The sequence below is a fragment of the Penicillium hispanicum genome, assembly GCF_028827665.1.
Source record: "Penicillium hispanicum strain IBT 35686 chromosome Unknown utg000005l_segment0_segment0, whole genome shotgun sequence".
Taxonomy (NCBI): domain Eukaryota; kingdom Fungi; phylum Ascomycota; class Eurotiomycetes; order Eurotiales; family Aspergillaceae; genus Penicillium; species Penicillium hispanicum.
Genome location: NW_026623197.1, coordinates 665,209 through 687,751, shown reverse-complemented (window position 1 = coordinate 687,751; position 22,543 = coordinate 665,209). Strand labels below are relative to the sequence as shown.

The 22,543-nt window shown below is 53.1% G+C and overlaps 6 protein-coding genes across 6 annotated transcripts; 3 read left to right on the top strand and 3 right to left on the bottom strand.

The window, feature by feature from the left end:
• Positions 1-1,379: 1,379 nt before the first annotated feature.
• N7459_005706 (Zn(II)2Cys6 transcription factor) lies at positions 1,380-3,603 on the bottom strand (the record flags this gene model as incomplete). The annotated part of the gene is made up of 3 exons (XM_056944890.1): positions 1,380-3,106; positions 3,173-3,373; positions 3,456-3,603. The coding sequence occupies 3 exons, from the start codon at positions 3,601-3,603 to the stop codon at positions 1,380-1,382; spliced, it is 2,076 nt and encodes a 691-aa protein (XP_056799225.1).
• A 4,099-nt stretch (positions 3,604-7,702) lies between these two features.
• On the top strand, positions 7,703-10,156 carry N7459_005705 (SAM and PH domain-containing protein; the record flags this gene model as incomplete). The annotated part of the gene is made up of 3 exons (XM_056944889.1): positions 7,703-7,705; positions 7,753-7,932; positions 7,994-10,156. 3 exons carry the CDS (start codon positions 7,703-7,705, stop codon positions 10,154-10,156), a joined length of 2,346 nt encoding a protein of 781 aa, XP_056799224.1.
• Positions 10,157-10,604: 448 nt separating this feature from the next.
• On the bottom strand, positions 10,605-11,679 carry N7459_005704 (autophagy protein 5; the record flags this gene model as incomplete). The annotated part of the gene is made up of 3 exons (XM_056944888.1): positions 10,605-11,011; positions 11,084-11,498; positions 11,560-11,679. 3 exons carry the CDS (start codon positions 11,677-11,679, stop codon positions 10,605-10,607), a joined length of 942 nt encoding a protein of 313 aa, XP_056799223.1.
• Positions 11,680-12,095: 416 nt separating this feature from the next.
• N7459_005703 (MmgE/PrpD family protein) lies at positions 12,096-13,587 on the bottom strand (the record flags this gene model as incomplete). The annotated part of the gene is made up of 2 exons (XM_056944887.1): positions 12,096-13,301; positions 13,354-13,587. The coding sequence occupies 2 exons, from the start codon at positions 13,585-13,587 to the stop codon at positions 12,096-12,098; spliced, it is 1,440 nt and encodes a 479-aa protein (XP_056799222.1).
• A 1,806-nt stretch (positions 13,588-15,393) lies between these two features.
• Positions 15,394-17,230, top strand: N7459_005702 (sugar porter family MFS transporter; the record flags this gene model as incomplete). The annotated part of the gene is made up of 4 exons (XM_056944886.1): positions 15,394-15,930; positions 15,989-16,390; positions 16,496-16,804; positions 16,862-17,230. 4 exons carry the CDS (start codon positions 15,394-15,396, stop codon positions 17,228-17,230), a joined length of 1,617 nt encoding a protein of 538 aa, XP_056799221.1.
• Positions 17,231-19,948: 2,718 nt separating this feature from the next.
• On the top strand, positions 19,949-21,649 carry N7459_005701 (MDR family MFS transporter; the record flags this gene model as incomplete). The annotated part of the gene is made up of 2 exons (XM_056944885.1): positions 19,949-20,170; positions 20,303-21,649. 2 exons carry the CDS (start codon positions 19,949-19,951, stop codon positions 21,647-21,649), a joined length of 1,569 nt encoding a protein of 522 aa, XP_056799220.1.
• Between the last annotated feature and the right edge of the window lie 894 nt (positions 21,650-22,543).

The following is a 22,543-nucleotide window of genomic DNA, read 5'->3' as shown; positions in this document are numbered from 1 at the left end:
GTTCGTTGAATCGTTGACGCGCGCAGTTGTCCGTTCTGGCGGCGCCTCGCTTCAGGGGCAATCTATGTTTGAAACCCGAAGGACTCGTCCCTACGCGCTCTGGCTTATAGCTTTCGAAATATGGCATTGTCAATCCGATTGTGTTTTAAGCCGGTAGTTCAAACTGGACGCGCCGTTCGCCTTTGACATTGTATGGCCCTCATCCAATCATCCACATGGCTCCCCTGAACCCTGAGCCCTCTTCGCGCCCCCGCTATTCTTCAGGATGATGCATGTTATTAATAGCCCCATATATTCCCCTGCAGATGCGAGATCTGTGACAGGGACTCTGTTTATACCCTAGATAAACATCTGCAAGGGCTACCCCGTGGTGGAATCGTAATTCTTGACATGATGCTATGTCGCTGGAAACATCTGGGAAAGCGCCGCCAGAGTCCACAACGGTACTTTGTGTCTCGGGAGAGAAATATGCAGAATAGAAGCCACAGAAAGTGAAACCCAACAGATTTCTGGAAGCACGCCCAAGAGCCATTCGTCTCAGCAGCTCTGTCCTGGTATCTGTTGCTAGCCAGAATCCATCTTGGTATGGCATTTATGCACTTTAATGCCTCAAAGACCGCAGAATTGACTAATGAAGTTGAGGATTCTCAACATTTTGGCAGACGGAGTTGGCAAGTAATTATTACAGTATCATGAGATGAGTTCGTGGGGTGCAGAGAGTAGACAGAGAATGTGTATCACTTTAAATATGTTGAATTCGTATCGGATTCCCATCGAGTGCTGAGACAGGAGTGGATACGGCTGAACTCGAAGAGGTTGAGGGAAATAATGGTCTACTCTGAAGCCGTAGAAACAGGGCAAAAACCGATGAAGCGAGTTGTACTGAGAGAAGGAATAAAGAAGAAGAGTCCTAGGATGAGGCTATATACACTGCGCGCCAGGCTGCTTCAAGACATTCACCATCCAAATGCAGATTCGATTACTCCAAGCGACCATGGTGAGATGCAAGTATTGATGGAAGCTACTTTTTGATTCAAGATCGGGCCAAACTATGTGCTTATGGAATTACGAGACGTTTTACTCAAAGAGCAAAATTTGATAAGCTTAAAGTCTAAAATTCACGTTCACTGAATAACACAGACTTAAAAAGAGCTCAAGACCTCGCAGAGGTACACGCCAGACACCAGCCCGTCCCGCAGTATAAGAATGGCAAGTAGAAAAAAGAAAAGGAAATCATGAAGAGGAATGCAGGCTGTAAGCCTGTGTTCCATGCAACAACACCTGGTCGCCGAAAGGGGTATCTTTTACCATCGAGGTAACATAAAGCCAGCATGAGGAAAGCCTCACGGAAACATAACAGCGCGCAATTTTGAGTTGGTTTAAATGAGAAGGTAATGCCAGTTGTTCCGCCGCATAACATCCCGCCAGTGGACTTGTTGCCGCTTGATCTCACGTCCGCCCAGAGTGGCGCCGGCGCCAGTGGGGGAACCGGAGTCTGACCGGTCCAGTCTGGAGATAGGACTGGTAAGCGAGGAGTTGTAGTCATCATTGGAAACGCCCTGTGCATCCATTGGGTTGTCTGTCAGTCGCCAGACTTCCTGGAGGAGACGATACATGCGCCCAAAGCTTCCGAGGTCGGCGTGGTCACCCAGAAAGGCCGCTCGCTCAGCGAGGACCACCCGGAATTGGCTGGAAGGAGCGGTGAAAACACCGACCATGAGGATGGGCCAGACAAGAGAGCGGTCAAAACCATTGGGGCCTGCTGGAATGAACTGGAGAGCGTTTGTGACTGCGGAGGTCAAGTTCACGATGGTGGGTTGGCTGCGGTCAAAGCCTGGGACCAGGCTGCATAGGTAGATCCGGGCTGCAGTGCGGAACATGTAGGACATGGTCTTTGTCAGAGCTTCGGGGCGAATTGACCTAGTCGATGGGGAGTAGGGGTTTTCTAGAGTTGGATCGGCCGGCTCGGTGTACTCCAGTTGACGTCCAAGCGCCTGCACATGGGAACAGACGGTGAAATCATCAATCCGACCCTCGTTCTTCAAGGAGTCCAGACAGGCGATCTCCGAGATAAGATACATGATTCGATCGTCGCATCCCATTAATTCGCGTAGACCCGTTGACGTTCCGCTCAGGTGCTTAGACCGGTAAGTGTGAGCAAACTGGGGTGTCTTTCCCACCATGGTCGAGCCGAGGATGTCGATCCAGGAAGTCAAACCCATGCTGAATGAAGGGACCATGTAACCATTGACTGATTCGAGGGATTGCGAGGGAAGCCCAAGCCTGTTCACAAGACTTGATGCTGCCTGGAAGTGGTCGAACCATGGGATATCTGGGAGGTAGTCATCCGATGGACCAACAGAACAGTGGAAGAAGATCATTGCAAGTGTTGCATCCAGGATCTCTCCATGATTGACATCTTCTCCCAGTGCTTGACACAGCTGAGAAATGGCTTCGTAACGGTGGCGCATAATTTCGTGGTCAATTTGCTCTCCCGCTAGTCCTTCGGTAGTCTTGAGATGAATAGCAGCCACACTCAGACAGCAATGGAGGTAGCATTTGTTAACTTCCAGAGCGCGGAGGATAGCCTGAGCTCGGAGGTGGCCTCTCTGGTGGGCCTCCAAGACAGGAAATATTTGACGCAACACATTGTGAATGAAGTGGTCAAGAAGAGGACGGTCGAGATCGCTAACAGGAATGTTGCTCTGCAACCATAGATGAGACTGGTCAACAGTTGGATCAATTAGGCCGGGGTTCCTTGCTTGAACATTGGAGGCCTGGTTGAAATACTCCTCCCCAAACCAGTCCTCGCCACCAATCGTCGGCAGCGGCGCGCTCAGTTGCGGGGGCGCAAAAGTACTGAATGTGGAGGTTGAAGAGTCATGTCGCATTGGGACATCATTGATAAATGTTTGCCGTTCTGTCCTGACATCAATCTCGTACGACGAAGGGGCATAGGGTCCGTAAGGAGCGGTTCCAAGACCGGGAGTAGGAAGATGGGACGAGAACACGTCTTGTGATTCTGCAAACATGGGACGGTTGAAGTCATACACGGGCGACACCGATGTGGGCGACGAGAGAGATTGATGACGGTTGCGATAGATGTCTTCGACAAGTGCTATGTTAGTTCAAACGATCAAGGTGTGATAAGAGGGTTTGCGCTCAAGCTTACCAGCATGGGTTGAGCTTCGCTCAATCGACTTGGTCTGCTTGATTTTGTTTTTGATGCGCTCCTTTTGGGCTTTTCGCTGCTCCGTGTTTCCCCACCATACTGGACGTTTGTATTCACAGCGGACGCTGAGATTGACACAGGCGCCACAAGCAGGGTGAGCTTCATCGCATTTCTTCCGGCGCAGACGACAGGTAAAGCACCCTGTTTCAGTGTTAGAGATTTCAGCGCCTTTCGAGGCGTGGAGGAACTCGAGCGAAGGTCGCATCGCAAATTCAGAACGTACCGGATCGGGACCGCTTGTGTACTTTGGCGTTTGTCTTATCTCCAGATGTCGAAGATGTGCGCTGAGCAGAGGATGGCTGGGAAGAACTGCTGGGATTGCTTGGATTGCTCGAGGAAGCGGCAGAAGTGGTTTTCTTGGTCGACGGCATGTTGATTTGATGGGCACCGAACGATGGCGAGCAGCAACAGGAAGGATCAAAAGACAGGACCCAATCGTAAATACTGCGCGTGTGGTATTATGGTAAAGCTGAACCAGCAGGCTTTACCGTCTAAATAATAGAGAATGAAAGAAACCAGGGGTTGACCGTGCAACTGAAGGATGATGAGGAAATCCAGACTAGTAGCGGAGGGATAACAGAAGCTTTAAAACTCACGATAGCTCTGCGGATGAACCACCGGCTGTTTCTATTTTGGAACCCACCTGCCTATCCACACGCTAGTAGACCACCTGCAGGATCGGGATAATTGAGGGGGTTGTTGGTGATGGTGTTGGGATCATCGCCGAATCTTCCTTGGCTGGAAACCAACATGCGAGAGCGACGAATCAAAGCCAAGATAACGGTAGCTAAGGGTGCAAGAGAGTTGTTGGAAGCTAATTTTGGGACAATTAGCCTGCTTTTTTTAGTGCCATAGCGTTGTGATGGCGGCATTGGCGCCATGCACATCGAGGTCGAGCTCCTCGAGGGACTGGATGGAGATAGCCCAGTCAGGACCGGCTTTTGTGCCTGTGAACAGGGGGACTGCAGATGACCCATACCTTCCAGCCTCCTCATTGGACCTGGTCTAGTTTTGGTAGCATCCGGCCAGGTCCCCGCGCTGGCGAGTCCACTCGCGCATAGTTCCCAACCAACACTCCCGAGAGAGTTGTTGGTTCTCTGATGATGCAAGGCCATGGAAGAGCACCTGTTCACCAGAGCATTTCACGCGCGCGAACAGAACTTGCATTCCATGAGGGATTATTCTCCGCAATGCTGGAAAACCGGGCAACCACCGGGAGTGTGATCGGCGCGGAGTCCAAGGCTGACCCTGACCCGGCACAAAGTCCGTCAAATTTCTATATTCAGCAAAATGCCGCAAATTCAATGACGGAGCCAGCAGCCTGATCACTCCCATGCAACGTCGATAGGCGAATGGTCCTTCGCTAGCAGAGCAGTCATTTCCAAAATGGTGTGGGGAGGATCGTCCCCAAGCCGTGACTGGCTCGTGGATGATGCGTGGTGTGACTGACGGAGTGGAGCAGGTCAAGCTTCGCTCCCTGGCCCAGCCATTGGCTCAATGTATCGGAAGTTGGAAATTGGCCATTGCTGAGGATGGCGTTCGGAGAACCGTGATAGGCGCAGAGAAGAGAAGTTGCAGGTCCGCTAGCGATGCACGGACACGCCCCGGCGGGGTGTGTGATGTGATAAGATCGCCTTAGTGCATCTCCCCAACTTTTTAGCTTGCAGATGGTCCCCTTAATTAGCAACAGTTAACCGCCCTGATGAATGTGAATGCAAGCTAATTTCCCCCTCTCGCCGAACTGTCCGTCCATTCGAACAGCTAGGCGGCACTGTTGCGGTGATACCTGAACGCCTCCTACGCTACTTTAAGGCCAATTTACTATTAATAAATTTGTCGGGACTGGTAAAGGTTCCCAGAATAGCAGGAATTATCTTGCATTTGATCGGCCGCCGGTCATTTGCGCAGCACGCTGCAGCGCAGACTATGTAGTTTGCCGTCCAGCCTTGGCCTATCGTGCCCCATTGTTGTCCCCGATCTGCGACAGTCTGTCCAGGGACAGGTCTTCTTTGGACCTGTGACTCATTATCCGATGGAATCATAATATGAAAAACATCCTCGAGCATACAGAACCCATAGTTCTAAACCCGCCATGTGTTGCTTGCCTTGTTGGGCCCAGGAATACGTAGATGATTTTTAACCCTCATGAGAGCCCCCTCGGCCCCATTCATGATCTCATACGACACCCCATGGCTTGCAGGCCTTCGGATGTGCCCAGCCACCTAATATTTCCCATAATTTGGAGCTGTTATCAGGGTGTCCATTAGCCTGCATTGACCGGGAGAGTGTGATGTTGGGATTCTACAAGTTGTGTTGGTTGGATATAATCGGCGGCTCTATATCGTCCTACATTCGAGCAGCTATCCGAATAATGGCATACGCGCGCGAATATACAACATACTTCGACGTAAAACCAACAGACAGTTGCCGCCCTAAAGAGTGCATGGCCAAGGTTGTCCCAAGTCAGGCACAGACCCCGATAGTTGGAACCAACGTTGGATTGGGAAGGGAGAGATGGTACATGCAAGCCAGGTCTGTCGCACGAGGGCTTTCCTGCTACACAAGGTGCTGCACGCTGCCGTTCCTCGTGCTTGACTGACTCTGATCGCTCACTTTACACACGAATCAATTTCTGAATTCCCCTGGATTTCATACGGGTTGCTTTGCTACGTATATTCCAGGCCATCGTGACGTGACGACCGGCCGGTTCTGGCGACACCCAGTCCGAGTGGTGGATCGAATGTTGGCTGTTTGTTCTTCTGGGCCAGCGCTTGTGATCAACGCTGCACGACCACTAGACCAAGTATACCGCTGCTAACAGCCCGGGATGTTGGCGCTGGAAGGCGAAATGTTGGTTTTCAAGGGGTCTCCAACGCGGTTGCCGAGCAGACTCGATGGCAGACTGCATGGTACAGGAATATCGAACCAGATTGCTCCAGCCAGATCAGTGCCACATATGGGGTTTTGAATGGTTAGCCTTTTTCCACCCTGATTCAGGCAACCTCGTGGGCGTCCACAGTAGATCAGTCACATCCGGACCAGAACCCTCCATGCGAGAAGGCTACACTTCTAACTCTTAGCCAGTGGGAAGCCATCGGGTTCTGGGACTCCGAGGGAACCAGTCATACTAATACCTCATCCACATACATTATACAATTCAGGCCTGGCGTAGTCCCGTCTCTTCTCGCTTACACTGGGATCGGCGGTGTAGAGGCCAAGGTTACACCGAAGCCGAAGCTCGCCAGCTCCCCGTGTTGCGACTGGGGTGAACCTCCTGTTTAGTACGTGCAGATCAACCGTTCGACGACGGCTTCGGCAGCGTTTCCCGGGCAGAGAAGTGTCGGTGTTTGCCGAAGTAAATCCGTGCACGGTGGCTTCATGCCTTCACATCACATATCACGGTCAGGAAGTACGTCATGTACGTATGGTAGGGATCAAGAAAGCCCCGTCGGGTCACCAACCGACGCTCGCATCCAACCTCCCACTAAAAGAGTGATTGGAGGAACGCCGTCAGCCAGGATTTCAAGAAGTCGGTGATGGTCAATCCGATCCCGATCGTGAGCCACTACCAGTCGACCCCCACAACGTGGAGAACACGACAAGGGCCGTGACTCGAGGATGCAGGGTTTGAGCAGCGACTAAATAAGCCAGGGTCGAACGAGGTTGGAGGAGTGCGGGAATGGCAGGGCGCTAATTAACGGCTGATGTATGGTCGTCACACTCCTTCAGACAGGGCGCCAAGTGGAGACGACCTTCGCCCGATCAACGCTGCTGCTGCACGGTGAGCGCTAACTGCAGGCCAGTCACATCCCCCGCCTCGCAGTCAGACAAACTTCAACAGGCGCCTGGATCACACTTAGCAGTCGGGACCGAGCCTGTCAGCAGCCAGAACGGCCCCCTGCTGCATGGCGCACCAGTGGTGAACCGCCATCATTGGCGCACGCCAGGACGGTCGAGCTGCTTCACGACCTGAACTACTGCACGCTGGTCACTCGGCATCACATCGCAACCCTCTTTTCTCGTCGGTTTCCTAGCAATTTGTCTCCGTTCATGCCTGCTTGGAGACTGTGTACTGCCGCTGTGTTTCACTATCCTGCATGTCACGGATATTCGTCCCGTTCGAATAGTTCGGGTTGGCCTCGTTGGACTCCCTCGTCGCGGTTGCCGCCCTTCCAGCGCATCGTGTTTCAAGTCTTCCCCCGCTACTGCTGGGGATACGGTACATATACCTCAAATCCCCATTTGCGTCGCGAATCTCACCTTGGCTCTTCAGATCTTCCCCCTCCGTGGTCTAGATATCCCATCCTCACTTCGGATTTAGTCTAGTTTTGATTGCATTGAAACTGGATGGTCCAGCGTTGACAGGCTCCCTCTAACGGCATTTCCAATTTCGATATCACAGCCTGTCCTTGAAACTGGCAGCCCATTTTACAGTGAAATCCAGCGGACAGTCTGCGTGCAGCTGCGGCCATGGTTAGTCAACCGCTTCAAGTGCCACAAGTATATTCTGACTCGGTTAGGATTCACTACGTTTCCGGCGAAAGGCTGTGCCTGCTTCGCTCAGCATGAAAAATCATGAGCGGTTTTATCCCGCGAAGACGTTTGTCCACCGGCGACTGTCAAATGGCACGGATTTCGCCGATACCGATTATGAGGCGAGCGATTCGGACGAGGAATCTCTACAGCAAAGCCTGCAGTCGGTAAGCAGTCCCAGACTAGCCAATGGACCTAGCCGCAGTGTTGCTAACGACGAGCCTACAGCTTGCTTATGACAGCAACACTACTCTTTCCTCGCCGGAACTTCCAACCCCCGACGATGTTCCGAGGAACAAGGTGGCCATGCACCTCGATAAGTCGACGGTGCGAGGACCGAATGGTCCACATCTGTTCAGAGATTCTCGGGGATCCTCGATATATGAACCGTCAACAGCGGAGATCGATCTCTACTTCGAGCGATCACCCTTGCAGACCGAGTTCTCCCGTTCCATTGATACGCCCAACCGATTCCCTTTCTCTCCCAATACCCCAAACCGATTCCCCTTCTCCCCGAAGACCCCAAGGGCTTTTACAACGGTGCATCCGGATGTGTCCCAAGTGGACGAAGAGGAAATTCGCACTTGGAAGCCCAGCCAGGTTGCTCACTGGCTGTACATTGCTGGCTACAACGATGCGGTGATCGAGAAATTCATTATGAATGATATCAATGGCACAGTTCTCCTCAGCTTGCAGACGGATGACCTCAAGGAGCTGAATATCCATTCTTTTGGAATCCGCCACCAGGTTATGGCTTCGATCGATCACCTGAAGAATACCATGCTGAAAGGGGGAGCTCCACCGGCGGAGCTTTCGCCTTCACTGTCACCTTCCTTGTCCACAGGACGATCTTCTTCCCGCCGCTCGTCTCCCAATCGGCGTTCTTATGTGATGTCCGTTTCTCCAAATGGTGAGATTCTCTCAAACCGCATTTATGGACAGGCGGGCAACCAAGTTACTCAAGCGGAGGCTGTCTCCATCGTTGGTATTGAGCAGCTTCTGCCCAAGCCACACAACTGCTCCAAGGGCGAGAACTGCCCAAAGTATAAGCGGCGCCAACAGCAGCTAGAAAGGCTTGCTGCCGAGTACCCTGGAGCTGTGATTGCGGATGGCGCAATCATCACTGGAAGCCCTGGAAACCCGGAGACTGCCCGCAACTTGCTGCGACCAACCTCCGATTCGCAGCCCTCGGTGGTGGCCTCCTCAGACGTGTTTGGTCCCGGCCAAACCCCAGGTGCTAGACTTTCTGAAGCCGCATTGAATGAGGTGCAGAAGCTGGACCCCCAAGAAACTATTCGCAATTTCCTCGGGTATCAGCATGTTGATGGTCCCCAGAAGCCCGGGGCGCCTAGTCTGGATACCACCAACCTGCCTCCTCCTGAGCCTTTTCCTGGTCTCTCGCCACCAAACGTGCAGCAGAACAATATGACTGCTCATCTTCGCAATCTTCCCAAGTTGACGATTCCCACCAGCCCCAACACGGAAGACATGACCACTGCGGTGACTACCAACCACTCCATGACTCCCACCCGGACGTCGCAGACCTTTGGCTCTCCTACCGCAGTCCAGCAGTACGGTCCCTTTACTCAGACAGGCACCATTGATTATTACCGTCAGGGAACCCCATTCTCAGAGATGGACGTTCCCATAACCGCCATCCCCAACGGCCCCGTTGCTCGCGAGACATCTCAGTCGGTCCCCCCTGATATGCAGTACGGAACCCTGTTCCCTCCATACCGGGACCCCATTGCCTGCAGCGCGGCTGCTCGTCCTCGGGCTGCCACTGCTCTTCGCCGGGTCCAAGAGGGCCGGCCCCTAACTCCGATCGAAAGCCCAGCAGACCTGATCCGCAGTCCCCGCGCGCAACAGCACGGATCGACCGCTTCTCAGTCGTCTCTGGCTTCTGACCCGGACGTCACGCACAGCGGTTACATGAAGAAGCGCAAGACCACCCGTCTGCTTCGCCACGAGTGGCAGGATGCCCACTTCACGCTGCGCGGCACCAACCTGGCCATGCACAAGGATGAGTCCGAGGCCCACCGCAACTCGCGTGCTCTGGACATCATCGATGTCGATGACTACGCCGTTGCGTGCTCGTCGCTGGCGACTAGCTCCAAGCTTACCGCTGCCTTCAAGCGCTCCATCCTCCGGGGCGGCCACAGCCTCGGCAGTGGTCGCGATGAGGCTGCCTTTGCCTTCTCACTCATCCCCGCCTCGAAGGAGAATGACAAGAAGGCCCTTTTTGGAAACAACAATGTTAAGAGCCACCACTTCGCGGTCAAGTCGCGTGAACAGCGAATTGACTGGATGCGCGAGCTGATGCTCGCGCGGGCCCTCAAGAAGGGCCGCCAGAGTGGTGAAGATATCCTCGTGAACGGAAACATGATTTAAGGGGTTTTGAATGATTTCGTTTTCATCCTCGTGTACGCGTACCAGTCATTCGATGCTGACTTCTTTCGTTTCAAGTATCTTCTTGTCCTGTCCTTTCATTTTCAATTTCTCTTCTGCTCCCTTCTCTCATCATTGATTTGGCGCATCCTTTGGTACACCTTTCTTTTGTGGATCGGATGAACAAAGACGCATCGTCGCTGGACGGCAAGGATACACTGATACCCGGTTTTGATTCAGATAGTTAGCACTGTAGGCCCCGAGGCAACTCATCAGCATTTTAATTGAGTTATTCAACATTTCACTGCAAAGTAGAAATCCTGGCACTGTGTTCACTTGCAAGGACGATGGAAACGGTATAGGCCTCCATTACAGGCATGGGAATGTATTTTCATTCACAGTTTAGAATGCAAGTTCAGTCTATCCACAGCCGGCCCCGTCTCAGGGTAGATCAGCCCATCATCCTAACAACGATGTATGCCCACCCATCCCCGTAAGCCGAGCTTCGCACCACCTCTTCTATTGGAGCAGACATGGGAAGCACAGCGCCATGCAATACCGGCTTCGCAAGCACAGGAGTCCTCCGACTGGGAAACAGATTTGGAAGCAGTGTATTCAAAACACCGCCGATAGTCTGCGGTTGCGTACTCGGGCTCGCACGAGAGCCGATGAATTGACTCGATTGAACGCTGGATGTTGGTATGGATGGCGGCAGCGGTGACTGAACCACCTTCAGCGACGACGATTCCTCCTCGTCTGGCGGAAGGGGGAGAAAGATGCGAATCGGGACATTACGAAACGGCTGTGACGGCGGAGGGAGGAGGGTGTTGGAGATGCGCTGGAAGGAGGGCAGGTCGACTGTTTGTCATCGACAGGGGTTAGTGTGGTAGTTCTTCTCTGGGAGGGGCTCTGCAACAGGTCGGCGCTCACCATTCTCGACGGCCTTCCAGAGACCAGACGAGTCTTCCTTGGATAGGCTCATGATGCCCTTGGCTGTGCCGTTGCGGAGAAAGTCGGCTTCTTTGACGCTGTTGATGAACGCGTCGTTCATGACCATCCCGTCTGCGTCCAGGCAGACCAGATCCTCGGCGGGCCAGTTGCTGAAATGAACAGTCAATCGCCATGGCAGCGGGGATTGCTCATCCCCGCCTGTTTTGGTGGCGGGATCCACCCCGGCGTAGAGGTCGAACAGCAAGCCGACTGGATAATGCCATTTCAGAGGCACGCCCTCAAAGGCAAACCAGCCTTCATGATGTTGACGGCTAGGGTCGATCAGAAACGGCGAGAAAAAGGCTCGGAGCTTTGGGAGCAATGAGGGGAGATATGACACCCGAGGAAATGAAACCTGATAAGTATCAGTCGATGCCCTTGGTCTAGGACTCCAGACAGCAATCGGGGAGTTGTACAATGTATGGATCGGTCTTGTCGTACACTCGACTCTCCGAAGGAGCAAGCGTGATCTCGAGTGGGATCTGCCCGGCCCAGATGCTCTTCTGGATGGTGACCAGGGACACCTGGTTATCCATCTTGTCTGGCACTGGTCGTCCGGATCACTTCACCTACGTTTCTAGTCAACGATCAGTCAGAATCCCAACCAGGGTGGATGGTCTCTGCACGAACAGCTAGTCGGGCTTGCAGTGGTCTGCCGATCCACACGAGGCGCATATCATGAGTGAGCAAGGCTATGTGATTGCGACGGCACCGTTTCGGAGAAAAACATGATCCAGCCGTGTGCAGTCACATAAGCTACGAGGTAGACTCCACTGTCGCTGGTGATGTTGATGTGGATGTTGATGTTGACGAGAAACGCGGTGGGAAGTCACGGCGCGCACGTGATTGTGCCTGAGGCAGCCAGGTCAGTAGACAATAATGATAATTGATGCAATTCTATTTCATTTCGGCTCGAGTCTATGGCTAATTATACAGAGTTCTATATGCATCCTTAGGCGATCGGGTTCTTCGTTTGGCCGGCAAGCAGCGCCTCCAGGCCAGCAATGTCCGCGACCGTTTCCAGATTCAGCACCAGCTTCTCGATCGCGTCTCTCCTCTGCTCTTCGATGATTCCCCCTGTAAACGTTCGGAACTTGTCGAGAATCTCCTCATTGGAAAGGCCGGGCGCGACATCCCGGGGCGCTGCAAGAGTCTTGACAGCTTCGCTCCCGTCCTTGAAGGCAATGGTGACTCGCTGTTCGTACTTCTCGCCCAGTTCAGGCGTATGGAAGCACTCCGTCTTGTCAACCAATCCCCAGAGAACATCTCGATCCAGCAACTCATGACGGAATTCCTGGGGTGAAACAAGTCGGTCGACGAGCTGGACCGCCGCGACATACGAACAGGACATCTGGGCGCCGGTCGCCGTCAGCGGACGCTGGGCCTTCCAGCCCCCGTGCTTGAAAGCGGCCTCGGACATCTCCAGCTTGATGCTCACGATATCTTCGACATTGCTGAATTTTTTAGGGAATTCCTTCTGTAGTGCAGCAATGGCGTCGGCGGTGCAATGCGTCCCCGCCATCGAGGCATGCGATTTCACCCGGATGTCGTCGCACTGCCAGGTTTGGTTCAGCTCCTTGGTGAGCTCCTGCGGCAAGAATGGCGGTTCCTTGCCAGAGTTTGCTCCGAAAGCTGCCAGGAAGCCACCGTACGGCTCCTCGATGACATTCTTAATCCCGATATACCCGCTCTCTGCCATCAGAGCAGCGAACAGGCCGTTGCGCGCCGCAAACCCGTGTTGCATGCGCTTCACATCACTTCCGAATTGCGCTGACATCAGCCCGCAGGCCTGGGTGCAGGCCATTCCCAGCGCATCTTCAATGACATTCTCTGGAACCTGAAGCAACTTGCTGACCGCCGCTGCGGAGGCAGCATGGCCGAATACCGTGCCGGAGTGCCAGCCCCTTGAGAGCATGTGTCCGCCGTAGAGACACTGTCCAATACGAGGGCCGGTCTCGTAGCCGACAATTGTCGCAAGTAAAAAGGAAGCCCCATCAAAGGTCGAGGCGCGTTGGGCCTTTTTCTGGCTGGCCGCGGCCAGAAGTGCGGGAAGCACGACAGAGTTGGAGTGCAAGGGAGCATGGATATGCCAGTCATCGAGTTCGAATGATTGAATTTCGGTTCCGTTTAAAAGTGCTGCTGGCAATGCGCCGAGTTTCTAATGTCGTTTTTAGTCTCAATTGCATGCCACCGGAGCCAGATATATATACCCTCTCATACCCCCAAACCACACAGTCGCCTTCGGGCTCGATCGCGAAGATACCGTTGGCCGCTTTCTCGGTCCATGGAAGATGGGCTCCAACGAGCCCGCAGCAGATTCCGTCGAGGATGAGGTACTTCGCGCGTGTCCGGACATGTTCCGGGATGTCATTGAGCGACAGATTGTGGACCCAGGAGCAATACTCCTTCGTCACACCCGGGGTATCGCGCGATGGGGGTGACATCGTGATTTGGATATCGGAAAACAGCGGCTAGGAACGTGCAATTGACTATGTCTTCTGAATCGAATAGAATCCTGGTTTGGAGACATGCCGACATGCAGCAATTCTCTACTTATTTCAAGGCCGGCCGGGCCGCGACCGCGATCTCGCAAGCCGCAAACGGCCCGAGAGATATGGTCTCGGTATGCGGAATGCCACCAATTCACCGACGGCTACGAGCTATGATATTGACAGATGATAGTCCTGTGGTATATAGATAGAGACCGGCAGGTGGTCATTGGGGCAGGGTGGAGTTGGGAAGAATCCTGGAAGAGACGTCAACTTCGAGCAGGGGAACCACCCGAACGATCACCAGAAGAGCAACCGCGCTAAGAGAAAGATCAATTGGAAATTGCTCTTTTGTTGTCAACCACGCACTCTGCAAGAATCTGGTCTTCCGACGCAAGGCCTCCCGAATACCGCATGCCCAGCTCGTCGCTGCTCACCGGTGATGTCAAAATGGACGAGCTCGGCTTTGCATACTCCACTTGGTGTCTGCGCCGTGTTGTTGAAACCCGCCCGTCGCCCCCCCCCCCCCCCCCGAGCATTCCCACGCGGATCTTCTGCAGTCGGTATCGACCGAAGGAGAAGGTCAGCACGAAAGGGAAGAAAAGGAGCCCGCTGGGGTTGATGGGATTACCCCGGGTACTTCATTTTCCCGCATACAACCCCCGCAGATTGGCGCTGCTGTTGCCTTTTCTATGCGATGTCAACGGTTGATGACGGCCCTATGATGGATTATTTCCCGAGATCGGGGGTGACCATCAACTTTAGGTCAGCGGAATGCATCCATCCATAGAGATGTACATATGTGCAACTCCAGAGTCCGGAGTGTGGAGTGCATCAGTTCGTCTCCATGGGGATGAGACCAATCATATCGCCGAGTCGAGGCGGACGCGTTGTGCGATACTGGCTACTGGCTACTTCGATCGATTTCAATCCCGTTTATCCCTTCATCCTTCATCCTTCATCCGGCGTCGGCATAACTCCGGCCTCCCCACCGGGGCAAAGAGTTCTCCCTGTGGGCCGCGCTGAGTTTTCCATGGATCTATACTGGACGGAATCGCCCCGGGAGTTCTGTCGACGAGACTTCGCTGCCCCCCCGTCTACTCTCCACACTCCCCCTTCCGCTCCATCCGGGGACAAAAGGATACGCCCCTACAGCATGCAGGTCTTGTGCAGCATGTGGCGAACCAGTGCATTCACCGAGATCTCCTCCACCAGGGTCCTTCCGCACTCGCGTGCAACGGGTAATTGCAAGGAAATCCTCAGCAGGTAAACAGACTTGTGCCTCGTGGGCCATGTCATACACACGCTGCCATTGATGCCCCATCCATTGGATATATGGCCTCGCAACACGAGGATGATCACTGGAGTTCTGGCCCGCGAAGACGAACTTCTTTTTCAACCCTGGAAATAGGATTCCGGCTTAGTTATATAGGCCAATCGTTGGCCCCGGCTGAACGTTTCAACCGGGGAAAACGCTACCCCGGGCCAAATGCTCACCCCGTGGGATTGTAATCCTAGCTGTCGTAGCCTCACTTCCAAACCCCATACTGCCCCGGATAATGGGGCCCTACGCGACGTAGGGTGTGGGGAGCGCTCGTTGGGGAGACTTGCACACCCACTGGGGAACGAGACATTACTTAGAGGCCGTCCCGTCTCTTCCACTTGTCTATACCCAGCTCTGCAGAATTTTCTCTCGACCATTCTTGCCTCCACCACGCCTTCCACCTTCCTTTCCCCTCTAGCTGTTCACCCCTGACAGCCATGGGCATCCTCGCACTTGTCGAGGACCGGCCGACGCCACCTTCGGTCTACAACTGGCGAGTTTACATGCTCGCTCTCGTTGCATCATGCGGCTCCAACATGATCGGTTATACCAGTGCCTTCATCGGTACCACAGTGACTCTCGCCTCCTTCGAGAGAGAATTCGGTCTCGACCAAATGACCAAGCCGCAGCGAGACCTGATCAGTGAAAACATCGTCTCCCTCTTCATTGCCGGTGCCTTCTTCGGCGCCCTTCTCACATACGGGCTGAGCCACTGGATTGGCCGCCGAGTGTGTCTGGCCATCGCATCTGCCACTTTTATTCTGGGTGCTGGCCTCCAATGCGGTGCCAATGGCGACCGCGGGCTTGGAATCCTCTACGCAGGACGTGTCCTGTCTGGTCTAGGGACCGGTGTCGCCTCCAACATTGTCCCCATTTACCTCTCCGAGCTGGCGCCTCCCGCCATCCGAGGCCGACTGGTCGGTCTGTACGAGCTTGGCTGGCAGGTCGGCGGCATGGTCGGCTTTTTCATTAACGTGAGTCATGATCGTCGGAAATCTCTTCATCTGTTCACCGGCTGACCCTTCTCTATAGTACGGTGTCGAACAAACCATGCCTGAAGACCATGAACAGTGGGTCATTCCCTTCGCTGTTCAGATCATTCCGTCTGGCATGCTCCTGGTCGGCACTCTGTGGATTCGCGAGTCTCCTCGCTGGCTCTTCCTTAAGGATCGCCGGAACCAAGCCATGCAGAACCTTTGCTGGATCCGTCAATTGACACCCACCGATATCTACATCACTGAAGAGATCGCCGCCATTGACCAGGCCCATGAGTCTCAGAAGTCCGTCGTCGGCATGGGCTTCTGGAAGCCTTTCAAGGCTCTCACCCAGCGCCCGAACCTGATGTACCGTCTCTTCCTTGGTTGCATGCTCTTCTTCTGGCAGAATGGCTCCGGAATCAACGCCATCAACTACTACTCGCCCACCATCTTCCGTGTAAGTCTCCAATCTCTCTTTACCTGCGTTGACAGTAGGCCCATATACGCGAGAAAGCCGATCTGTGTCAACAGTAACTTATATGCAAGTACTAACTACTTTCAGAGCATCGGAATCCAAAATGATACCGTCAATGTCATGACAGGCATCTTCGGTGTCGTCAAGGCCGTCATGACCATCATCTGGCTGCTGTTCCTGGTCGATCAACTTGGAAGACGGAAACTCCTTCTTATCGGTGGTGTCACTGGCTCCATCTGCATGTGGGTGATTGCTGCATACATCTACATCGTCGAGCCCACCGAGCACAAGCAAGATCACTTGACTGGGAGCGGTATCGCCGCGGTCTTCTTCTTCTACCTCTGGACTGCCGTGTACACTCCGACCTGGAACGGTACTCCTTGGGTCATCAACTCTGTATGTCCCTCATCCCTTGAGAACCTCGCAACCCGACTAACAACATCCTCTCAATAGGAATTCTTTGATCCCAACTTCCGATCCCTGGCCCAGGCCTTCACCACTGCTAGTAACTGGCTGTTCAACTTCCTGGTATCCCGGTTTACCGAGCAGATGTTCGACAAGATGGGATACGGCGTGTACATGTTCTTCGCGTCCCTCTCCTTCCTCGCATTCTTCTTCGCCTTCTTCCTCATCCCCGAGACCAGCGGCATTCCGCTGGAGAAGGTCGACCGGCTGTTCCAGTGCAAGCCGATCTGGCGAGCCAACAAGAAGCTCAAGGAACAGCTCAAGGAAGAGGAAGAACAGTTCCGCCACGACGTTAAGGAAGTTCCGATCCACCAGGAGAACCAGGAGGACTCCGACGGTGCCCGACACGAAGTATGAATTCGATGAATTACATAGAGTTCTGTATACATATTTTAGACGCCTACATAGATGACGTGCTTTTGTTATGATTGAGCCTGAATACCGTTATCATGGTGAATGGAATGCATTTCCTTTCGCATTGCTTCTATCAACATGCATCCTTGTTTATAGACTTGGTTTTGGCTCCCCAGAATCAGGTCCGATTCCATGATAGTTTACACACTCGGTGATGATAGTTGTCGTCAAATGGCATTAGTATTCCCATAAAATGAACAGTCGTGGCCAGCACCACCAGCACATGGAAAATCTGGTGCGAAGAGCCAATAATATCGAAACTCCCTGGTCTGAGGCGCTCCGGCGCTCGTATCTAGACAGATCATGAGTATTTCTCCCTGGTCTCATCTGATTTTGCGACTGCAAGACTGACCGCGTAGGATATTGCACCGAGTAGTAGCAGCGAGCCCTCGACCAGGTAATATGATATTCCTGACTGTTTGACCATTTGGCTAACACCGAAGAGCCGGATCCCATGAATAAGGGGGACGAGTCCCGAGAGGCCGGTACCGACAAAGGCACCGAGGCGGAAGGTCCGCCAGCGAGGCCTTGAAGCCTTGGGTTGACGAGAAGAAATATCGACAGACAACTGAGCGTGACAATCTGGGACGACGTTCTTTTAGATGCACTGTACCCGACGTAGCCCAAACAAAAGAGGGAGAGATTGCTCGTATCGTTGTCCAATATTTTCGCTTCAAATCCGGTTGACAGTAGAAGATCATGGAAATACCGGAAACAAAGTCTCCAAGAGTGAGAATGATGATTCCGATAAAGTCAAGCTGGAGCCAGGCATGGCAGACTTCTTCTGAGTGATTCATGAAAGTGTGGAAAGTGGCAGATATCCCCAAATGCAGAAATGCCGTGAGGAGAAAGATTATAAACACAAGGTAGTCCCGGACCGATGCATCAGGGTATTTCGTCTGGAAGTAGTAAATAAAGACGCCGTGGGCCAGGCAAAAGAGGGTGGCGGGTATCAGATGGAGTAGATGTTGACGGTTTCGTTGTGCAAATAAAATAGACTGGCCAGACATGTCGGAGTCGAGTTGGACACGGGACGATATCCATGATGAATATATGGGTTGTCTCTGTACCAGTCTGAGACATCGCCGTAGCTCAACAGAGGCTGACGAGGTTGGTCGCTTGTGGTTTGCGTGGGCAAATCTTTATCAGTGGCGGTCGGAGACAACGAGGGAGATCTATTTTGTCGCGGAGACATCTCCCCCAGATTCTGATAGTCGACCGAGGAAGCGCGCATTTCGATTTTCGCGAAAGGAGTGCAGTAGTTAGTACCACCGGGGATTCGGGTCACTCGAGTATGCCGGTGATATTACTCAAGAAGATTGCTTCACCCCTTCGGAGGGTATCTAAAGGAGCAGCGCGTAACGTGGAAGAAGCGGAAAATTGCACATTGAGAGATATAACTCGCTAACCTATCAGCGGGTTGGGTGGTGTTGCACGGCATTCTCTAACCATACTAGCAGCGTCGGCTCTGTTCAACGAGAGGCACCGAGGTTGTACGTTCCGACACCGCTAGATTCGAATGACATTCCCTCCCATAGCGGGGCTTGAATTATGCGCCCCTTTGGAAATTGGCCGCTGAGCCTAGCAGTTGTCGAATATTTGCAATAGGGATATAGTGCTTGCGTCGATGGAAGGAGAGTGGCTATCACCCCATGATGCTAGATCCTCTGCGTCAAAGTCCTGTAGAACGACCAGCATCGCCGTCCTTCTAGATGTTACCCTCCAATCCATGACCACAAAGCTATGCACCCAGAAATACTGGGCGCTGTCAGATCCAGGAACAACAAACTAGCCACGATGGGCCGCGGCCAACATATCCAACTCCTCGGAACCCGCTGAAAGCCAGAGCCTTCATCGCCGTCATTATCTTGGAGACAGGATAGCAAGGGCGTGAGTGTGACGAGTCGACTATTTATCCCGGAGAGAGAAGAGAGCACCATCCAGGCACCATCCAGATGGTGGGGGGCGATGGTCTGCGTGCTAATCAGCCGCGTAGACAACCTTGGAAGACGGGTGCATCCTTGAGCTAGCGTGAGCTCCCAGCTATAGACAAGTTAGGCCCGGACGATGCCGATGCTGAACGACTCAACGCCTGACGGTGAGAACCCCGATATCGATCGTGTTCCAGTGAAGATATGATGGAAGTTCTGAGGCTATCTGGGAAGCGACGGCCATCTGATTGGCTTGAATGATTTCAAGGTTTGGTCTCACATTTGACTAGGCCGTCCAAATGGTAGACTCCCGATGCCAGATCAGGTTATAAATGGTTCTCAATTCTGGAGTTGCATTCTTCAACGCGTCATAACAGTCTCTGTGCAACGGATCGCCACTTTCTCGTGGAGAGATAGACTGACTGGGCTTGCTCTTGTTCAACACCTCCGGTGACCCTTGAATAGTCGAGAGAGAACTGAGATGGTTGTTGATGGCAGTCTCCGGCCTCAGGCAGCTCCTTCCTTGAATTAGCTCACAGTCTGTACCTTCCCCTTCCTCTTTCTCTTCCTCTCCCAATTTCTTCTCCCTCCTATCCAGCACCATCAACTGGCCTCTGCTACTTCTCTGGCTGTTCCTCCAAGTCGAGATTTCCCTCAATCGGATCTACATCCGGCGTGTGCAGATTATTCCTGTCTCTACCATCGGCTGTCGTTACTCAAAGAATTAACGATGACGGAAGCCAGGAGCAAGATGGAGGTCGACAGTTCGGTCGAAAGAGACGTCGAGGACATCGTCCTCGCAACCGAGCCCGAATACCCACCTCTCTCCAGAGTGGTCATCATCATGCTGGCCCTCTTCCTTGCCATGTTTCTGGTGGCCGTCGATCAGACCATAATTGGCGTCGCAATTCCAAAGATCACCGACCAGTTCAAGTATCACGGATATTGCATGGTATGGAAGTGCATACTTCTTGACATCCACCGCACTGCAGCCCTCTTTCGGCAGGGTATACAAGATTTTCAGTGTGAGGGACCCCGCTCTACTATTGCCACAAGGATCTGTCCACTGATAGAGTATACCTAGGTCAAATGGGCCTTCTTAGCAGCGATCCTGATATTCGAGGCTGGATCGCTCATCTGTGCGGTGGCACCATCTAGCACTGTACTGATTGTTGGAAGAGCCATCGCGGGCATCGGAGTAGCGGGCATCTTCTCAGGGGCATTGGTCATTATCTCGATGACAGTGCCCCTGACCAAGCGGCCTCTCATCTTCGGTATGGCCGGTATGGTTTGGGGCATCGCCTCAATTGCTGGTCCCCTTCTTGGCGGAGCCTTCACGGATGGCGTGTCGTGGAGATGGTGCTTTTACATTAACCTTCCCGTCGGGGGTCTTTCAATCGTGGTTATCCTTCTGGTCCTTCGCCTCCCAAGCAAGAGCGAATTCTCTGGGACATCCATCCTGGGACGGATTAGGCAGCTGGACCTGATCGGAGCAAGCCTGTTGATACCGGCTGTTGTCTGCCTATTGCTAGCGCTGCAGTGGGGAGGCAACAAGTACGCGTGGAACAGCTCGCGCGTCATCGGTCTCTTCGTGGGATTTGGGATCCTGGCTGTTCTATTCGCAGTCTCGCAGGTCTATCTGGGCGAGAAGGCCACGCTACCCCCACACATTTTGAAGAAACGCACCGTGCTTTCGGCAGCCTCGTTTAATTTGCTCTTCGGCGGTGCCTTTTATCTCCTGGTGTATTATGTTCCCATCTTCTTCCAGAGTGTGAAAGGGTCGTCTGCCATGAAGTCCGGGATCCAGCTCCTCCCTCTGATGTTAGCCACCGTCGTCTCTTCCGTGCTCGTGGGCGGGATGGTTACCGTCGCCGGGTACTATACACCTTTCCTGATCGTCAGCACTGCCATCGCTGCAATTGGAACCGGTCTTATCACTATGTTCGACGTCGATATTCCAAGTGGCAAATGGATCGGATACCAAATTGTGGTTGGTGCCGGGGTTGGTGCAGGCTTCCAGATCCCGATGACTGCTGTCCAGACTGTACTGAAACTGGAGGATATTCCGGTAGGAACAGCGGCGCTCATGTTTTTCCAGTCGCTAGGGGGTGCTCTCTTCCTTGCAGTGGGCCAGTCAGTCTTCCAGAATGGTTTGATTGACGGAATTCGCAAGGACGCGCCGACGGTCAACCCGAAGGCAATCATTGGAGCTGGCGCGACCGAGATGCGACACGTGCTTGGCTCATTGGGACAACTGGATCAACTGGATGCCGTCATCAAAGCATACATGAAGGGACTGCGAGATGTGTACCGAGTGAGTCTCGCCTTGATGGTGGCGATGTTTGTGGCGAGCTGCTTCTTGGAGTGGAAAAGCGTCAAGAAGGCAGGAGGAGAAAGCGAGAAGGATGAGGTGGCAGTTCCTGCTCTCTGACCATGACCAGTCACGCATTGAAATAATAAGAACACCATTGAGGTTGCGAGCCAGCCACTGTGATATAGCCGCATTTTTATGAAATGAATTGATCTCCACTTTCTAATCTCTTCCTGCGGACACAGACGGATTGGCCTTGAACATGCGACATGCGAATGTATGCAAGACTTGGAGCGCACGCCAGAAGAGAGAAGTAAAGTAGCATTCCCGAAGTTGAGGGCTTCACTCAGCCCCGGATGGGAATGGGGAGAACTTGGTGAAGTAAGATATCGATTGACTTTAGGCCATACCAATTTCTTGGAGACGACTTTTTGTATGCTTGTATTCAGAAATAACCACAAAATAGCTCTCGGGGAGTAGAACAAGCACATGTAATATCTTGCATAGCAACATAAGGGATCTAACACGAGCGAGCCTTGCTACTTTATATTCAATTTTCCTTCAGGCGGCCCCAATACAACGCCTAATGCGACAACGACATAACATGCATCTGCCACGTTCTGATCTCCATTAATTTGAGTGGATGATTAAACCCCGAATGGACTAATGCTCTTCTGCTCAGCCTTGTCGGGGCCTAATGCGCGCGAATCATCGCGCAGTTCTAGAATCCTTCCAATCCACCGGACGGGAAGGTTTATTTCTACGGCTCATTTCGATTGCCTAATTGTTCGGTATGAACCACCCCGTATGGTTAGGTAGTTCCGATTAGACCAAACTTTGATCCACTCGTAGACTGCTTCCAAAGCACGAGGCCCTTGGTAAGCCTCTGGATGGCATTTCATCCCGCACGGAAGCTCCGGTTTTCAACTAAGCGGAGACATACCTGGGCCTACAAGGCGATTAGTCGCACTCGTATCTCACCACAGAATCTAGATATGTTGTCTAGAGCAAAAA